At 39.2% G+C, this 20,142-nt stretch overlaps 2 protein-coding genes across 2 annotated transcripts in view; both read left to right on the top strand.

The window, feature by feature from the left end:
• FBXO3 (F-box protein 3) overlaps nt 1-13,383 on the top strand; it is a 33,601-nt gene extending 20,218 nt beyond the window's left edge. Inside the window, exons 7-11 of the mRNA XM_040258984.1 lie at nt 3,152-3,236; nt 4,049-4,171; nt 5,641-5,756; nt 6,984-7,174; nt 12,191-13,383. Of these exons, the coding sequence (XP_040114918.1) occupies nt 3,152-3,236; nt 4,049-4,171; nt 5,641-5,756; nt 6,984-7,174; nt 12,191-12,361 (686 nt within the window). The 3' untranslated portion in view covers nt 12,362-13,383. The remainder of the gene's footprint in view (nt 1-3,151; nt 3,237-4,048; nt 4,172-5,640; nt 5,757-6,983; nt 7,175-12,190) is intronic.
• Nucleotides 13,384-18,536: 5,153 nt separating this feature from the next.
• CD59 (CD59 molecule (CD59 blood group)) overlaps nt 18,537-20,142 on the top strand; it is a 28,474-nt gene continuing 26,868 nt past the window's right edge. Inside the window, exon 1 of the mRNA XM_040258988.1 lies at nt 18,537-18,644. The gene's annotated coding sequence lies outside the window, so the exon portion shown is untranslated. The remainder of the gene's footprint in view (nt 18,645-20,142) is intronic.

Here is a 20,142-nt window from a genome sequence, read left to right as displayed (position 1 = left end):
CCCTTTTTCCTTCTGGCCCAGACACATTAAGTTAGTAAAAACTTGTCTGTTACTTGATCAGCTAGCAATTTTATATTTGTATTTCTTAGAGCATGTTGGTTCATAAAGTACTATAACTATTTTCTTTAGAATAGCCCTTATACTTCATTTGACTTGGGTTTCTACTTGGAAAAAAGCCATGCCCGATACAACCTTGTTCTCTCAGGATTCTTCTGTAGAACAGTGAAATATATGGAATAGCTAGAAATGTGTATATAGTTCCCTTATACACACATGCATTTTCGGTCGATCATATTAATGCATAATTAGATACATGAAATAATGATACTTGTTCTCTTCTAGTGCCAGTGCTGTAGGAAAATACTGATAAGTCACACCAGAGACCTCAAACCAGCAGCCTTCAGAGACCAGTATAAACAGGGCCTTATAAACTGCTTGGCACACCTGATTTTTCTTGGTCTTAAAAGGGTATTTCTCATAGGATTTTTTAAAAACTTTTTATTAAAACCAATTAACAATGTTATGATAGTTACAGGTGAACAGTGAAGGGACTCAGCAATACATACACATCTCACAGGATTTTGAGAACAATTCAGTCTGTGTACAAGAGCATCTCAACCCTTTGTTGTTCATTCATTCTTGTTTTGCTTAGATTTTGCTCAAGTAAGACAAGTGTCCTAACTATATGTTCTGCTTTTTAGAGGTATTTCTGGCACATATTAAACATCCTCATGTATTAATAGTGAAGGGGCCTTCCAGACTAAGTCATCTATAATTGTATCTCCTAATGGAATCTTGAACAGAGTATACGTTTCTGTGAGTTCAGAAACTTATGGCATATTCTAGGTTTGTATGTTCAAGTTATTGCATATTCTAGATTTAATAAATAAACTGGTACAGCCACTATGGAGAACAGTGTGGAGATGCCTTAAAAAACTGGGAATTGAACTGCCATACCACCCAGTAATCCCAGTGCTGGGCATACACCCCAAGGAAACCAGAATTGAAAGAGACGTGTACTCCAGTGTTCATTGCAGGACTATTTACGATAGCTAGGACATGGAAGCAACCTAGATGTCCATCAGCAGATGAATGGGTAAGGAAGTTGTGGTACATAAACACAATGGAATATTGCTCAGCAATATTCCTTTTCCCCCTGCCCATAGGGGAGGGTAAGGAAGGCAGGGGTTGGGTGCGGCCTCTGGCCCTGACCTTCGGTCTCCTGTCCCCCGCCTCAGGGTGTCATTGGGGGCCGTTGGTCTTCTGAGCAATATTCCATTGCTCAGAAGGAATGGATTTGAGTCAATTCTGATGAGGTGGATGAACCTGGAGCCTATTATAGAAAGTGAAGTAAGTCAGAAAGAGAAAGACAAGTACGGTATATTAATGCATATATATGGAGTTTAGAAAGTCAGTACCAACAATCCTATATGCAGGGCAGCAAAGGAGACACAGATGTAAAGAACAGACTTTTGGACTCAATGCGAGAGGGCAAGGGTAGATGATTTGAGAGAATAGCACTGAAACATGTACATTACCATGTGTAAAATAGATGACCAGTGCAAGTTTGATGCATGAAGCAGGGCGCCCAAAGCTGGTGCTCTGGGACAACCCAGAGGGATGAGGTGGGGAGGGAGGTGGGAGAGAGGTTCAGGATCGGGGGGACACACGTATGCCTGTGGCCAATTCGTGTTGATGTATGACAAAAGCCATCACAATACTGTAAAATAATTATTCTCCAATTAAAATAAATTAATTTTTTTTAGCAAAAGAGAAACAAAGGGCCAGAGCGAGCCATTAATAGACATTTAGAAAAGAGAAAACTGGGTTGGATGGCATCACTGAGTCAGTGGACATGAGTTTGAGCAAACTCTGGGAGATGGTGAAGGACAGGGAAGCCTGGCGTGCTGCAGTCCATGGGGTCGCAGAGTTGTACACGACTTAGGGACTGAACAACAACAATTGCAGTTTACCTGCTCTCAACTGATACCTTTAAATTTTTAAAGCTGTATACTATCAGACTCAGCTTAAATTGTATCTTCAGTCATTCCCTAAATAGAATTGTAAGTAAATACAGACTGTAAATTCAGCATTGGACTTTCAGTGTGGAAGAGTGCAGAAACTAGGTTAATAGAAACCATATTATGAAGAAATTCACTGAACACTATTGATTAAGGGACTAATTAATATATTCTAGGCACTGAGATGTATTAAGAGTAAATGGTAGGGGTCTGAGATTATGTTGTATTACCTAGATGAGGCAACATAATTCACACAAATACTTGCTATTGATCTAATCACTAGGTCACAGATATATGGTCTGGACTAGATTATCCCAGTCCTGAGTCTCTGCTTCGAGTTGGTCACTGAGAGTATGGAGGACATTCGAATCTATAGTAGCACAGCTGGGCTGTGTATGTTAGTCGCTCAGTCGTGTCTGACTCTTTGTGACCCCATGGACTGTAGCCCACCAGGCTCCTCTGTCCATGGAATTTTGCAGGCAAGAATACTGGAGTGGGTGGCCATTCCCTTCTCCAGCGGATCTTACCAACCCAGGGATCGAATCCAGGTCTCCTACGTTGCAGGCGGATTCTTTACCGTCTGAGCCACCAGAGAAACTGCTTTGGGGTTATCCTGATGCCCAGAACTCCACAGTGCTATACCCCTATTAAATGTCCAGACTGAGCCTGGCCTCTACCAGAATTTTGTGCTTGAATCAGAATTTGCCTAGTAGACCAGGGATATACCTTATTCATCTGAGGATAGCTGCTGATATCTTTTTCTGTAGTTCTTCCTACATGTGGCTATATCTCCTTTGTTCTGTATATTCTAGGAATTATAGACAGAAGGCTTTTCATTCTTGTACCAGAACCAATTAAAATTTAAAAGTTAATTGTTTTAAGTGTGAAAAAGTAGTTTGAAGGAAGTTGGAGGATTCTCTAGCAAGGTAGTTAGGGAATACAATTGCTAGAATCGAGGATAGAAATTTACCTAGGATTTGTAGATGATATCTATAAATATTTCCAGTTTTGATATCACTGGATACCACTATTAAGCATAGAGAAATTACAATTTTTTTCCTTGTTTCCTGTGTAGATTTTTAAAACCTATTTGTCCTTTTCTCTTTTCTTCCTCCCTTCCTTGTTTATAGGTGCTACTTTTACTGACTGGTTTACTTCTTATGTCAACAGTGTTGTATCAGGTGGCTTCCCTATCATCAGAGACCAAATTTTCAGGTATTTCACTCAGACCTTCTTGGTTTGGAATGATTATAAATCAGAAAAAAACATTAGTTACACATCATGAGATGAAGTTTCCCAGGAATGTTAATAACAGAACCTCTCATCTTGAATCTTACTGTTTTATTCTCATTTTAAAGCCAAAACATCCAAACAGTTGAATGACCAGTATTTTTTTCATCTTGAAGAATCAAGAGAAAAATTGATTTTGCTTTAGGAGCTATGGCTTTATAGTAGTTATATAATTGGGGGGTGGGGTGAGCAGGGGAGCTATTACCAAGTAATGAATATATTGTGACTAGCAAGGCAGTAACTGTTTACTCCTGGAAAATGTTATTTATTATCTCTGAAACATTCACGTATTATAGATGGTATTAGAGGTAATCTTGGTTCACAGTGGGCTGGTTGGCAGAAATGATAGATTAATTATACATTAGAGGCCTCTAGAATAACATACTAACACACTTTTATTGTCAGAGTCACCATTTAAAGGGCATAGCTGGGTTTTCAGATGTTCCAAGTTTCCTTAGCTCTGAAAACTGAAATAAGGTGTTTTTAGTTTCCAGGTTAGTTACTAATCCATTATTTGAACCACTGATCATTGAATTTGACTGCTGTCATTATTGATGCAGAGTCTTCAAAATTTTCTAATGTGTTTGTTTTTTAAGTTTAATAAGGTCCCAAATATGATTTAAATTTTTTATCCTAAGGTAAAATATAAACTATTTTGCACTGTATCTTTAAAACTTATATCTTGCAGAATTGAGGTTTGTTGATTTAAAAATGTTTAATTTTTTAAAATTACCTAGATATGTTCATGATCCAGAGTGTGTAGCAACGACTGGGGATATTACAGTTTCAGTTTCCACATCATTTCTGCCAGAACTTAGCTCTGTACATCCACCCCATTATTTCTTCACATACCGAATCAGGTGAGAATTTTAAATGGGGGTGTTTTTTTAAATTGTGGGATATAGCTCATGGATGTGTTATCGCCCTATTTGATATGATATAAAAAACACATTTTGAAAAGCAGCTTCCTGCTAAAGTGTGGGGGTAAGTGGATAGCAAAAAAATTTTCTACAATGTAGTGTTTATAAAGTACCTCAAGTTTATATCAACCTAACTTTAAGTTGTTTCTTCAGTATAAGTATTGTGCCCGGTACTTTGAGAGGTGGACCACTAAGTTGGAATCACCATGAAAGTTCAGTATTAGAGTTAGGATGCATTCTAAAAGCTATGAATAACTTCCCTGGTGGTCCAGTGATTAAGACTCTGTGCTCTCAAAGCAATGGGTACAGGTTTGATCCCTGGTCGGGGAACTAAGATCCCACGTGCTGCACAGTGTGGCCAAAAAAAAAGCTATGAAATTGCTCAAGATAAAACTATGCATTTAAGTTTTAACTTGCTTGTCTATATTTAGTTAAAAGTGTAATAAGTATTATTTGAATACAGCCTCTATAATTAGACATAGTGCTGAGCAAGCCCTGGATTTGTTTGAATAAAAAGCATATTAAATTAATTTCACTTTAATTAGTACTCTGTACTATGAGGTAAAGATAACATTTACCTTAAGATATTAAGATGTATTTTTTTAGATGTATTTTAAAATACTTTATGATGTATAGATTTTTACAATGCCTATATATACACATATGTATACATACTGGAAATAATGGTAACGTATACTTAACCAGGAAGCATTCTAGGATTTTGGTATTGTATCCAGCTTTGATGTCTAGTTACATATATTCAGATGAATTTGTTTTAATTGTTTAATTTACATCCTGCCTAGGATTGAGATATGCTTAAAATAATAACACCTGTACATGCTTATAGGGTATTCTAAATGAAAATGAGTCAGCAGATTCTCAGAAAAAGGAGGGAAATAATAGTGTTGGAAAACAGAGTCAAGGGACGATCCTGGTAACTGAACAGTAAATGCCTGAAATAGTGACATTTTGCTCTGAGCTTTCTAGAAGCTAATGGAGAAAAGGGAAATGGGCTGCATAGCCTTGTAGTGAAAAAAAGACTCCATTTTTTTTTACAGCAGTTTTTCATAGCACTATATTCTAGAATGTGTTTCCCACATTGGTCATTTGAACATAAGATTGTTGGCACCACTGTGTGTGTAAGTTTTTGTATTGCCCTTTCTATTGTTAATGCTGACTGACAGTCAAGTGTATAAACGGAATGAAACAAGTGTGTAAACTGAATGAAAGCATTTCTGTGGGTGGAGTCCAGCCAGTATCTCTGAGAGCTTATAGGAGTAGATGATTTACACAGACTTTGGGTTGGGTTTCTTAATTTACTTTGGAAATCCCTTTCACCATCTTAGCTCAAATACTATAGCTCTTAAACAGAAGAAACCAATGTGTCTCTACCACCCCTTTTTCTCCAGGATTGAAATGTCAAAAGATGCCCTTCCTGAAAAGGCTTGTCAGTTAGACAGTCGTTACTGGAGAATAACAAATGCTAAAGGAGATGTGGAAGAAGTTCAGGGACCTGGAGTAGTTGGTATGTAACCCAAGACTTGAGTTTAAACATCAGTTGCTTCTGAGACATTTTGGAGAGTATATGTGTGATACATATACTTGCTTGGTAAATACATGATGTGCTAGTGGATAAGATGGCATCTTCTTAATAGCTGTGTTTCAGTGTGAAAGATACCATAGATTCTGGATTCTTCTCCTAACTATAATACAATGAGTATAATGTATAAAGGTCATTATTTTATCAGTTTAGTACCTTAAACATGACCTTTTCTAAAAGGATAGCAAAGTCAGTTAGTCAGGGGTTGAATTTCCATTCTGTGCGTCACATGGGTTTCTTGCTTTGCCTTCTTAACTTCTGATTTGTTTTAGCTGGAAAATTATTCATTGTCATATTCTATAGGGTTACAAGGTATAGGACCGAAAAACAAAATAAATTTCATACTGGTCATCTTTTTGAATTTCAGGGGAAATGTTAAAATTAATAGCACAGGTTTTATTGTCAATCATCTCTAGCCTCTGATTACAACTGACATTTGGCTTTTTAAAAAATTATGAGTATCATAAGTTTCTGAGCCCTCAGATTCTTCAGTCTTTTGTTGCATTCAGGAAAATATTATTACTTAAGCAATGCAGTTCAGTTACTGGTCCTAAGCATATGTAGGATTCAGTTTAAATTTGTTTTAATTAATTGCCACAAGTAGAGTCACAGTCTACATCTCTTTTTAAGGAATTATTGAGGGTCTGGTGCTAAAGAACTTTACTAAAGTTGTAATTCTTTTTCAGTCATTTTGTCTGTTGGGGTAAGACCTCTCTTCCTTGTGACTGCACTCTGGGCTAAATGCTGAAGACACATCTTCAGAGTTTATGTTTTAGTCTCTTGCTACTTTTGAACATTTAAATTATCCTTATCTCTGTTTGAAATAGAGTCTGTGATAGTTTTTATTACCCATGTCTTAAAGAGTGTATCTTCAATGACTCTCCTTTTTTGGTTTTTATTCTGATACTAGATATTATTACCCACCGCCCCACCCCCACCCCCCATGCATATACACTGTAAGGAATTCAGAGAGTACAAAAAAATGCCAAAATCCTCACAATCCCATCACTGTTACCATTTTGTTACATTTCCTTTAAAAATTGTTTCTAATTATGCATTTACTTTAGTACAATTTAAAGAGGACATGTTTTATTTGCTATAATGAAGAATTAAATTTTATACTTTGATTTATTGTTGCTATTTTCTCTGCAGGTGAATTTCCAATCATCAGCCCAGGCCGGGTATATGAATATACAAGTTGTACCACATTCTCTACAACATCAGGCTATATGGAAGGATATTATACCTTCCATTTTCTTTACTTTAAAGACAAGATCTTTAATGTCGCCATTCCCCGATTCCATATGGCATGTCCGACATTCAGGGTGTCTATAGCTCGATTGGTAGGTTAAAATTTCCTCTGGTGCTGATTTACATGATTTTGTAGAATGAACTCCACAGAAGGTCTTACGAATAGTTTGTAAATGGTATTTCAGAGAACCTTAGTGATTTTGAGGGAGATATCTTTGAGGGACTGGGGAGATATGTGAATACATTGGGTGGGAGTGGACAGTAAGTAAACTAGGCTCCATATTCTTTAATCAGAGTAACTCTGTTATCTTTTTGTTGTTTTTGTTTGTTTTAAAGAAGCTATTTTTAGAGTAGTTTCAGATTCACAGCAAAACTGAGCAGAGGGTACAGAGATTTCCCATGCTTCAGCACATGCATAGACACGCCCATTATCAATATCTTCTGCCAGAATGGTACCTTTGTTACAACTGACGAACCTACCTTGACACACCATGATCACCCAAAGTACATAGTTTACATGAGGGTTCACTCTTGGTGTTGCATATTCTGTGAGTTTGAATGAATGACCTGTATCCTCCATATAAAATAGTTATTGGTTTTAAAGTTTCAATGTCTTTTCCAGTTTCCAAAAACAGTTTTGTTGCCTAATGAGAATCACTACACTGGACCAGTTATAGTTGCCTTTATTTCATGAAGAGTAGGGAAACAATTTCTTACTATGTTTTTGCTAAAATTCCCAATTTTAAAAAATAATACAAATATCCTATAAAATTACAAATAAGATTTAATGGGTAGACTTGTACTTTTAGTAGTCTCTCTTTGGGATAATTTCCTAACTCAACTAGTCCTATTTTTAAAATCTCATTTCTAGGGTTATGACAGGTATAGTAGTAACCCCAGTCTTACCAGCTATAAAATGATTAAAGAAATTTATCATGCTCCAGTAATATAATAGGAATACCATATGAATTGCATATCCAGAATGTAATCAAATCATAGATGTCAGGTATTAAAAAAAACCTCTCTAGCTCCTGGGGTGACCCTGATGGGTGGGTCCAAAATAAGTCTGGGAAGATAGACATGATGTTAACATGACTTAGATACATTCCCAACTCCAGTTTGGAAAGAAAAGGATGGTGATGAGACTCCGCCACTAATACTTGTGGTATTTCTGGTGAAAAGAATCTATAGTCTTAGCTTTGGAAGTGAAGTTTAGCTTCCCTCCCAATGTGTGTTTCCAACACTGTGAATTTGCTACTTCCTGTAACAGTCTTCCGTTTTTGAGTAGCTCCATTTCTGTATGAGATTGATATCATCCTTAAATGTTTGATACAGTTTATCACTGAAGTCATCTAGGGCTAGAGTTCTCTTTGTGGGAACATTTTGAAATATGAATTTTATTTCTTTAATCATATTTTCTGTTCCTTATTTCACTTTTGGTAATTTGTGTCTTTCAAGGAATTTGTCCATTTGGTCTAAATACTGAATTTATTTCTATAAAGTTATTTGCAATATTCCCTTGATATCCTAAAGAGCTACAGTTATACATAGTGTTCTGTTCTTGGTATTGGTAATCTTCTCTTTTGTTCATCACCTTAGCTAGGGGGTTATCACTTTTATTGATGATTTAAAGGAACAGTTTTTGGTTTCACTGTTTTTCTCTAATTGCTCATTTTCTATTTCATTGATTTTTGGAGTTATCTTTATTTCTCTCCCACTTTAGGGTTTAATTTGCCTTTTTTTTTTTTAAATTTCTTAAAGTAGAAGTTTAGATGATTGATTTTAGACCTTCTACGCACTGTTTTAGCTGCATTTCACAAATTTTGATGTTTTTTTTCATTAACATTTAATTCAAAATATTTTCAGATTTCCTTTGTAATTTAATTTTGATCTCTGTATTTTCCTAGAAATGTATTGATTTCCAAACATTTGGAGCTTTTCTAGTTACCTTTTGGTTATTGATTTCTAGTTTTGTTATGGTTAGAAAACTTGCTGTGTATAATTTCAATTTTTTAAAATGTTTTGTGGCCTAGCATTATGATCTGTCTTGGTAAATGATCCTTGTGTATTTGAAAAGAATGTGTATTCTGATATTTGGGAAATATTATTCTATAAATGGCAAGACAAATTGATTGTTTTCAAGTCTTCTTTATATTTACTGATCTTTTTTGTGTATGTGTTTGTTCTCTGAGAGATGATTGTTGTAATCTCCAACTGTAATTACAGTTTTGTCTATTTTTTTAATTCTGAATTTTTATTCTTTTAAATTTGTTTCATGTATTTTAATTATATGCACATATGTGTAGGATTGTTATGTGTTTTTAATGAAGTGCTTTTTTTTATTGTTATAAAACCTCTATCTGTGACAATATTCCTTGCCCTAAATTTGCTATATATTCCTGACCTAAAGTGTAAAGAGTGTTGACGTTTGCTTGTGCAGGCAGTTTGCGCAGTTAAGTTACTATTGAGTCAGTTGATCCTGGTGAGGCTTGTTTTTGTGTTTGTTAGGGTGGGGATAGAGTAGTCTTTACCTAAGTACAGTAGTTCTCAGACTTTCCAGTCTCATGATCCCCCTAAGCTCTTCTTACAAGTTATTGAGGACTCCAAAGAACTCTTGCTTACCTGGGTTATACAACATTTACCATGTTAGAAATTAAAACTGAGAAATTTTATAATATTTACTTACTCCTTTTTTACAGTTTAAAATTTCTTAATTTATAATTTCCAATTACGGTAATAAACTCATAACATGTTCAACCTTCTCTTAACTATGTTCTTACTTATTTAGAGTTTTAGTTTCCTCCCGAGCACAAAGAAACATGTAAAATCTTGATCTCCCTTGCGGAAAATGTTTTCTCTTTCTCCAGGATGAGAACTCAATAAAATTAAATGAGAATTCTGCACTTATTTCTAATCAACATGAAAGAGGCAGTGGAGATTGTATTTCTATTGTGTTGTATTTGTATTGTACTTTTCCTATTTAAAAATTAGTTTTCTTAATATAGAAGTTGAGTTGTCCTCATTTGTCCCCTAACCGTGTATTATCATTCTTAATACTGCTTTTTGTTCTATACTTTAATACTGCTTTAAAGATTTTTTTGGTTGGTCTTAAGTCTCTTCTTGGTCTAGGCAGTTTGCTTTTGGACACTTTAGAGGCCTCTAAAGACATTCTTGTCTGTGTGTTCCCTTTTCCATCTACTGTTTTTGTATATACACTTTTGTCTGAGATTATCAGCAATCTTCTTCTTTAGCTGCATTATTTTTTAAAAATAGTTTTTCTGTTCTTTTCTTAAGATAATTAATAATCATACTACCTGGATTTAATGTTTCAGAATTTCCTAAGTTTTAATCTTCTCCCCCTTTTGGAGCTTCTGCTGAATTTTAAAGTCTTTATTTCCCAGAATAAGAAAAATCAAAAGATAAAAGTAATGAAATATGTTATATTTATGTGTATTTTCTCTGATTGTTGTTGTTAGTGTTATAATAAATCCTGAGTGACAATTACTTTGACAAATTCTAAAGGACATTTCCTTTCTCCCACATTCATTACCTTGCTTGCTCAACAGATACTTATTGAGTACCTACTAGGTGCTGGGGAAAATGCAGTGAACAACACAATGAAAATCTCTGCCTTTAGGGGTGTAATGTACAGCATGATGATTATGGTTAATAATACTGTATTGCATATTTTGGAAGTTGCTAAGAGAGTAAATTTTAGAAGTTCTCATCACACGAAAAAAGCTCTGTAACTATGTATGGTGATGGATGTTAACTAGATTTATTGTGGTGATCACTTTGTAATGTATACAGATACTGAATCGTTATGTTGTACATCTGAAACTAATATAATGTTGTTTGTCAATTATGCTTCAATAAAAATAAAAAATAAAAAAGAAGTAAGATGAGGAGATTAAAAAGAAATCTCTGGCTTGGAATTTACATTGTAGTTGGAAGAGACAAAGTGTAGTAAATATACATTCCTCACTTATGTCAATAAGTAGTCATAGTGCGCTGGAGAAAAATCAGAGTAAGGATGCTAAGAAGTATACTGTTGGGTTGTTCTGATACAAAGATGTGTGATGGAAGGCCTTGGTGACAGTTGAGTTCATGCTTAAAAGAAGTAGAGGGAAATGGGTGGATGTGTAGCCTAAGGGTGTTCCAAGCAGAACAGCAAGTACAGAGGTGCTGAAGCACTCCTGTGCTTGGTGTGTCTGAAGACGTGCACGGAGGCCAGTGTGGCTGGAGGACAGTGGATAGGGGAGAGTGGTTGGAGACGCCACATGGGGCTGTGGGGTGCTGCATTTGCCATGCCATAAAGGCCATGGGGGAAGGACTTTTACTGCCATCCCAGCCCAAGTTTCCCAGTACTTCCCACAGTAACAACTGGGTCCTCCTTGCTGTTCAGAATTCTGTCCAATTACAGTAGCTCCTCTCTTGAGTCTTCAAAAATGTATGAGACAGAAAACCAACAGCAGAGTAAGTCAAGACTCGACTAGAGACGTTGCTTAAAAGGAATGGAAGTGTCTAAGAGACGTTCAGATACTGGGTGTTCAACGTCACTGCTGCCTTATTCTGATAAGTCTTCAACAAGTTAATTTAAAAGTAGAGGCTACTGAAGGTGGTTGTCTTACTAGACCTCTTGTTGGCAGTACATAAAAGTTACCAGCAGAGGTCGTAACTTAGTTATATTTTTATATCCTTGTTTCTGTAAGCATGCAGGTTAATAAAGAATTGTTCCACAGTACATTAATAAATTCAGTAAAATTTTATCTTGGGTTGTTAGAAGTGGTCTGTTTGCTACCTTCTGTGAATTACTAACCACCATGTAAAAAATAACTATTGATGAAGTATATTTACTGTGCAAACCACATTGAGCATTATCTTGTCATAGCATATATACTCTAGAATCTTAACGTTAGCATGTGTATCATGAACATGTATAAGTCTGTAAGATTCTATAAAAAAGTATAAAATTCAATGAGAAGTCTATAGAAATTCATACTTGGCGTGCCCCAGTTGTTTAGATTCTAGGTAAATGAGAATTTGTATTAAATTAAAAAAAAAAAACTGATGGAAGTTCTTATCAAAAGATTGTCTTTTCTTTCAAGGAAATGGGTCCTGATGAATATGAAGAAATGGAAGAGGAAGAAGAGGAGGAGGAGGAAGACGACGACGACGATTCGGCAGACATGGATGAATCTGATGATGATGAGGAAGAGAGACAGAGGAGAGTCTTTGATGTTCCCATTCGAAGACGCCGCTGCTCTCGCCTGTTTTAGCAAGCCTCTGCTGAGGAAGCCCTGGGACGAATCTAGCCTTTTAAATAGGTGTCTCAGTAATGTCAGTAACTAAACTGTTCTCAGCTTATATTAATAGCAGGAAGACTAGCATGAAATACTGTGCCAGGCCCTGGGTTCCGTGAGATGCTACTTTAGGAATTGGATTGTTTGGGTTTGCTTTGTGTTTTTGAGGTAGAGGAAGAAATGGGACTCTTTTTTTTTCTCTTCTAGGAGTTAATGGGAGAATAGTTACCTGGCTAAGGAACAGACATTTCTTTATTTAAAAATATTTTATACTTATAAAAATATGGAAGTGGAAAGGAATTGGTTTGAAAGGGGATTTAAAATGAATCAGAAATACCTACACAAGGATAGAGAGAAACTATGTGACTGAATGGTTCTGTGAAAAGACTTATAAGTTATTTAGAAATGAACAGAATTTGTAATTAGGCTAATCCATTTAGTGATTCCTATATATTTTGTACGAACAGGGAACTAACTGACTAAATAGCTTGACTGCCAGTTGTTTGTCCTTTCTTAGACAATCTATCCTTGAATTTAGAGTTTTCGTCACAACCTTGAATTTAAAGCTATTGGTATGGCCTTGACCATCAATCTAGTCTTCAGCTCTATCAACTTTGAATTTAATTTAAGGTTTTCAACACTATGACCTTTACCACACTGTTCACGGATGCTTCATTTTTGAAATGTAGTGTGTAAAAGTATGTATTGTGTTTATTAACAAGGTTCTTCACAGTGTCTCATATAGTCTAAATTTGTAAATACTGCTTCTGTTTTGTTACTTGACTGTCTTAACTTTGTGATAAGTAACATGAATTTTATCTTAAGATCAAGTATGTTTTCCTGAAACATAGATTTTTTTTTTTGTAATTATATATAATTGAGAGTTTGGAAATGAAATCCTCCAAATGTCAAAACCTCACATTTTGAAAACAAATTTTGGTTCCAATCCTGTATTTGGTGTAATTGACTATTTCCCATAAATATATATATTAATAAGCCTTTGCTCTTAAAATGAAGATGAAATCAAAACTCTTTGGCCTATTGCCAGAGGCCCATTCAAAGTCATTTTCTGGCTCTAACTAAACTCTTGTCATGTAATCTACCTTGCCTTTCCCCCAGAAACAGTTCTTTTGTAGGGAAAACTGTAGAAAGAGGGAAGTATATACAGGATTAAGAAGTTGCCATCAAGAAACTTAAAGGCAAATTTAGCCTTTCATATTGGCTAACATGAAACATGTCAGAATGTTCTGAAGTGGAGTAAATAGTTTTTCCTGCCCCCCCCCCCTTTTTTTAATAGAGTATTATCAGGGTGCCAAATCCTTCTATTATGCCTATCCTTAAAAAAAAACACAACCCATTGGTTTTTTGAAAAATAAACTTTCCCAATAGAGTAGTAACTAAAAGTAGTTAATATTGGAAGTTAAAGCTGGTTCCAGGATCCCTCACCATTCTTTGCCTCTTTCACTTTTCAGAATTGGCCTCTCCTTTCTGTCAGTTCCCAGAGAACTCATGATGCCCCACGTCTCCCTGTCACCCCGTCCAACCCTTGTTCCTCAGAATGCTTCAGGCTCACTTATCCTTGGTTAGAATTCACATTCTTTTAGTGTGTTGACTGAGTTCTTCCTAAGTTGTGATTAATTAGTTGATAACCTCAACTTTTATTTCATTGGCAGAATGTGTATTCACACACAAAAAGGGATCTAACAGTTGGTCTGACTGGACTTTTGGTGTAGTGAACCCCATTTCTGGCTCTGAGGTCCCTTCAGAACATCACTTATTTATCTGAAGCTTGATGTATCAGAATGAGGCAGATAGGTAAACAGTAACCAAATAGCTCAGAGTTTTTTCCTCTTGTGAAAAGTCAGAGGTAACTAGCTGATGCCTGATAAGGTGGCCCAATCTTTTCAACATTCCAGGTTGCTTCCATCTTCCTGTTCTGCCATTTGTAGCAGACTTTAAGGTCACTCATGGCTTCAGTGTCGCAACTGCAGTCATACTGTATTCCAGGAAGGGTGATGAGAAAAGGGGGAGATTAAATGGAAAGTAAAAAGTTAAACAAGCTTGGAGAAGTAAACCAGCCAGGTCTCTTCAGGAAGGTAAGTAGAGATGGGGCAAGAGATGCAGGTGTTAACATGGGCAGCATGGAACCCTAGTATGAAGAAATTGTAATGGCCCAAGTAAGACATTCTAAATCTAGATGTACAAGCTGGATTTAGAAAAGGCAGAGGAACCAGAGATCAAGTTGCCAAGCATCCTTTGGATCGTAGAAAAAGCAAGAGAATTCCAGAAAAACATCTGCTTCATTGACTATGCTAAAGCCTTGGACTGTGTGGATCACAACAAACTAGAAAATTCTTCAAGAGATGGGAATACCAGACCACCCGACCTGCCTCCTATGAAATTTATATGCAGGTCAAGAAGCAACAGTTAGAACCGACATGGAACAACAAACTGGTTCCAAACTGGGAAAGGAGTATGAAAAGGCTGTATATTATCACCCTGTTTATTTAACTGATATGCAGAGGACATCATACGAAATGCCAGGCTGGATGAAACACAAGCTGGAATCAAGATTGCCGGGAGAAATATCAATAACCTCATTTGCAGATGACACTACCCTATGGCAGAAAGCAAAGAAGAACTAAAGAGCCTTTTGATGAAGGTCAAAGAAGAGAGTGAAAAAGCTGGCTTAAAACTCAACATTCAAAAAACTAATCATGGCATCCGGTCCCATCACTTCATGGCAAATAGAAGGGGAAACAATGGAAACAGTGACAGATTTTTATTTTCTTGGGCTCCAAAATCACTGTAGACAGTGACTGCAGCTATGAAATTAAAAGGTGCTTGCTCCTTGGAAGAAAAGCTATGACCAACCTAGATAGCATATTAAAAAGCAGAGAAATTACTTTGTTGACAAAGGTCCGTCTAGTCAAAGCTATGATTTTTCCAGTGTGTGGATGTGAGAACTGGACAATAAAAAAGGCTGAATGCCAAAGAAGTGATGCTTTTGAACTGTGGTGCTGGAGAAGACTCTTGAGTGTCCCTTGGACAGCAAGGAGATCAAACCAACCAATCTTAAAGGAAATCAACCTTGAATATTCATTGGAAGGACTGATACTACTTTGACCACCTGATGCAAAGAGCAGACTCATTGGAAAAGACTCTGATGCTGGGAAAGATTGAAGGCAAGAGGAGAAGGGGATGACAGAGGATGAGATGGCTGGATGGCATCACCGACTCAATGGACATGAGTTTGAGCAAACTCTGGGAGATGGTTAAGGACAGGGAAGCCTGACATGCTGTAGTCCATGGGGTCGCAAAGAGTCAGACACAACGACTGAACAAAATAAGATATTCTACAGGCTTGAATCAGGGCAGTGGGAGTGGAGTGGAGAGGATGAAATTGAAGTATCTAAATGATAAAATACGCAGGAGTTGGTGACTGCATGTGTGGGAGTAGAAGAAACTGAAGTTGTTTCCAGGTATAGGACTTCATGAAAAAAAAAATTACAGGAAAAGCAGTGGAACATTGGAGAGGAGTTAAGATTTGAACACATTTTGGGTTCAGATGTCTGTGGGACATATAGATGGAGATGTCCAGTAATTAGATATGAAGATTCAAGGAGTGATAGAGAAAAAAGATTTGCAAGTTGACTTGTAAACATATATACAGTCAGCCCTCGGTATCTGCAAGAGATTGGTTCCAGAACCTCCACAGATACCAAAATCAGTGGATGCTCAGTTCAGTTCAGTCGCTCAGTCATGTCCGACTCTGCGACCCCATGAATCACAGCACGCCAGGCCTCCCTGTCCATCACCAACTCCCGGAGTTCACTCAGACTCACGGCCATCAAGTCAGTGATGCCATCCAGCCATCTCATCCTCTGTCGTCCCCTTCTCCTCCTGCCCCCAATCCGCTTTACCATCTGAGCCACCGGGTAAATCTCCCCAGCATCAGTCTTTTCCAATGAGTCAACTCTTTGCATGAGGTGGCCAAAGTACTGGAGTTTCAGCTTTAGTATTCCTTCCAAAGAAATCCCAGGGTTGATCTTCAGAATGGATTGGTTGGATCTCCTTGCAGTCCAAGGGACTCTCAAGAGTCCTCTCCAACACCACAGTTCAAAAGCATCAATTCTTCGGCACTCAGCTTTCTTCACAGTCCAACTCTCACATCCATACATGACCACAGGAAAAACCATAGCCTTGACTAGACGGACCTTAGTCAGCAAAGTAATGTCTCTGCTTTTGAATATGCTATCTAGTTTGGTCATAACTTTTCTTCCAAGGAGTAAGCGTCTTAATTTCATGGCTGCAATCACCATCTGCAGTGATTTTGGAGCACCCCCAAATAAAGGCTGATACTGTTTGCAGTTTCCCCTTCCCCATCTGTTTTCCATGAAGTGATGGGTCGGATGCCATGACCTTAGTTTTCTGAATGTTGAGCTTTAAGCCAACTTTTTCACTCTCCACTTTCACTTTCATCAAGAGGGTTTTTAGTTCTCTTCACTTTCTGCCATAAGGGTGGTGTCATCTGCATATCTGAGGTTCTTGATGTTTCTCCTGGCAATCTTGATTCCAGCTTGTGCTTCTTCCAGCCCAGCGTTTCTCACGATGTACTCTACATATAGTGGATGCTCAAGTCCCTTATAAAAAGTGAAAGTGAAGTCGCTCAGTTTTGTCCAACTCTTCGACCCCTTCCTTAGCCTACCAGGGTCCTCCGTCCATGGGATTTTCCAGGAAAGAGTACTGGAGTGGGTTGCCATTTCCTTCTCTCCCTTACAAAAAACGATGTATTTATAATACAGTCATCCCTTGACAACTGCAGTTTTGGTAGCTGAATCCACTGATGCCAAAACTATGGATATGCAGGGCCAATTGTATTCTCAAGTTAAAACAGAGGGTGCACTCTAGTCTCCCAGGGAACATACAGCCATGGTTCTTAGGCCAACACTGGCCACACCACATTATGAGCAGGTAATGGGAGAGAGCTTATAGGATGCACAGAAAATGCATGTGGAAGAGCTCTGTGAACAATCATAGGAAATACACATATTAGCTGATTTCAGCGCACCGTAATATCAGGGCTTCCCTGGTAGCTAAGTCGGTAAAGAATCTGCCTGCAGTGCAGAAACCCAGGTTTGATCCCTGGGTCAGGAAGATCCCCTGGAGAAGGAAATGGCAACCCACTCCAGTGTTCTTGCCTGGAGAATCCCCATGGACAGAGGAATCTAGTGGGGTCGCAGTCCATGGGGTCGCGAGAGTCAGACACGACTTAGCGGCTACACCACCACCACCACCGTAATATCAAAGCAAATCCTGATTTGAGACTCCAGTTTGTATAGAGAAAAACCAAGATTAAGGCACCACCATATGAAATTCATTCCATGACACCCCAAAGCCATCAGAGGATCATGGTAGAAGGTACATGTCATGATGAGTTATCATACAATTTCCCCTCCTTGAACTTCATCTCAGCAGAGGTCAATCTCTTGGAAAAATGTACTTCTGGCCTGCTTTCCCAGCTCTCCTTTGCAGGGCTCTCATTAAGCCGGTTCCGGAGCAGATGCTGACAAAGTGATAAATGGAAACTTCAGATTATTATCTTCACATAAAAATAACATTCTAAATGGTGATACTGGCCCCAGACTGGCTAATATACGCTTTTAAGATCACAAAAGGGAATCCCCCTGCGAGCCAGTGGTTAGGACTCCATGCTCTCACTGCCAGGAGTCCAGTTCCAGCTCGCTTCCAAACAAGACACAAGGCACCAGATGTGGCTATGGCTGAAGGGTCTTTGTGGGCCACCAGAGCCCGAGAGTCGAGAGAAGCCTGGCCAATGGGAGTTTGGCATGGGCACGCAACCATTTTGAAAAACATTTTTATATTTTTTCGTAAACAAAAGAAAATTCCTAAGTCCTGGAATTTTTTTTTTTAATAACAAATCCAAAGGAGGAAGGGCATCATAAACTTTATGTTTTCAGCTTTTTAACATAGAGAACTTCACCTAATCCTGGTCACGAGTCTTTTTCTGCACCGTGGCCTGAACCGCTTGCTTGCCCACAGCCGTGTGACCTTGGACTGGCCACTGCGGCGCGCAGAGCTCGGCGGCGGGCGGAGCTCGGAGGGGAGGGGAGGGGAGGGGGCGGGGCGGGCGGGCGGGCGGGGCGGGGCTCGCCTCCCTCCCAGCCCAGGCGATAAAGAGGGGCTGGGCTGTTGTCGCAGGTTCTGCGGCGCTGAAGCGGAGGCGTGTGGCCTTTAGGTAAGGTTGGAGGGTCGGGAGGCTAGTGGAGCCGCGCTCCGAGCCCGGCGCTGAGACACTTGACCCGCTGCTCTAGCAGCTGGGCCGCGGGACTGAGGGGTTTGGAGGGTCCGAGCTGGCGCGCTTACCCCGCGCCGGCCTCCGCGCTGGGGGACGGCGAGCTCCGGCGCCCTTCCCTCCGCCCGCGTCCCGCAGCATCCCGGCGCCGGACCTCCCGGCGCGCCTTTAAGCTTCCCGGCTTCTTTTGTATACAGCGAGAAGGGAGCTGACTCATTCCGCGTTCCGCGCGCCCCCGCCACCCACCCACCCACCCTGTATTCCGCCGCTCCACCCGCACTCCTCCCCCGACCCCGTCCCCCGTCCCCGGGAATACCTTCCGAACCTCGATTCTGAAAAGAAGCTCTTGCAATTTAGGGAAAACAGATCGCACCTTGAAAGGTTATAACCCCATCCCTGAGTGTCGACATTCTCTTCCCCTGAAAGTCTAAATTTTGAAATTTTAAAAAGCAAGGTGGGGTCGTAACTTAGACATTTCAAGTACGATGTTGGTTTTCTTGGGCCGGCCTGGGCCGCACCCTTCTTGGAGTCTGACGGCTGACTTTTAAGAAGACGTTAAGTAGTGATTTTCTCCATGGATCCTGGAAGGGTACCAAGAAACGTTCTATTTCTCCTCTGACGCTTGTGAGTTCTCCCCTTTAGCCCGCTTCCCACACGAAAGAGAGATGGGGTTGGTGACTCACCCTGGCAGTAGTTGGGTGACTTCTTTGAAACTGCAGTGTGGCCCGTTGCCACCTTGTGAAGACTGTGGCGCAGGAGGCCACCTCCCGTTTTGCTTTTGACCAGTGCTTTCCTTTTCTTCCTTCCTGTAATGCCTTATGTCCACTTTGAAAGTGCCTCTTGCTGTGGCCAGCTGATTCTTTTAAAAATCCTCTTCTTGGCCAACTTTTAAAAGATACCAGAGGGCCCCAGCGGAGACCTGCCTACCACTCTCAACTGCAATAACTCTGCTGTGTTGTTTAGTTCCTCAGTCATGTCCGACTCTTTGCGACCCCATGGACTGCAGCCCTCCAGGCTCCTCTGTCCATGGGGATTCTCCAAGCAAGAATACTGGAGTGGGTTGCTATGCCCTCCTCCAGGGGATCTTCCCAACCCAGGGATCGAACCCAGGTCACACGCATTGCCGGGGGATTCTTTATGGACTGAAAGGGACGTTCTTTATGGACCACCAGGGAAGCCTGCTTTAACTCTGTTTCATTCTAAACAGATCAGCCCATAAATTTTACAAAGCTAAAGATGTAGCCCACACCATATCAAAGTAGCTTGTGATTGACAGACATTTCTCAAAAAGGAGGAGACCTCAAATACAGGTGAGATAATCCAAAGATTACTTTGTTTAATTGTGAGAATCACAGATCAGAGAAACAGCTCTTGCCTACCTCTTTGCTCTACCTTATCTAGTTTCATCTGTGGGCGGTGGTGGCTTTGGAATCCACCTAGA

Source organism: Oryx dammah, unplaced genomic scaffold (genome assembly GCF_014754425.2).
Source record: "Oryx dammah isolate SB20612 unplaced genomic scaffold, SCBI_Odam_1.1 HiC_scaffold_17, whole genome shotgun sequence".
In the NCBI taxonomy this organism is placed as follows: Eukaryota; Metazoa; Chordata; class Mammalia; order Artiodactyla; family Bovidae; genus Oryx; species Oryx dammah.
The sequence above is the reverse complement of the archived record's forward strand: the minus strand, read 5'-3'. Positions and strand labels throughout refer to the sequence as shown.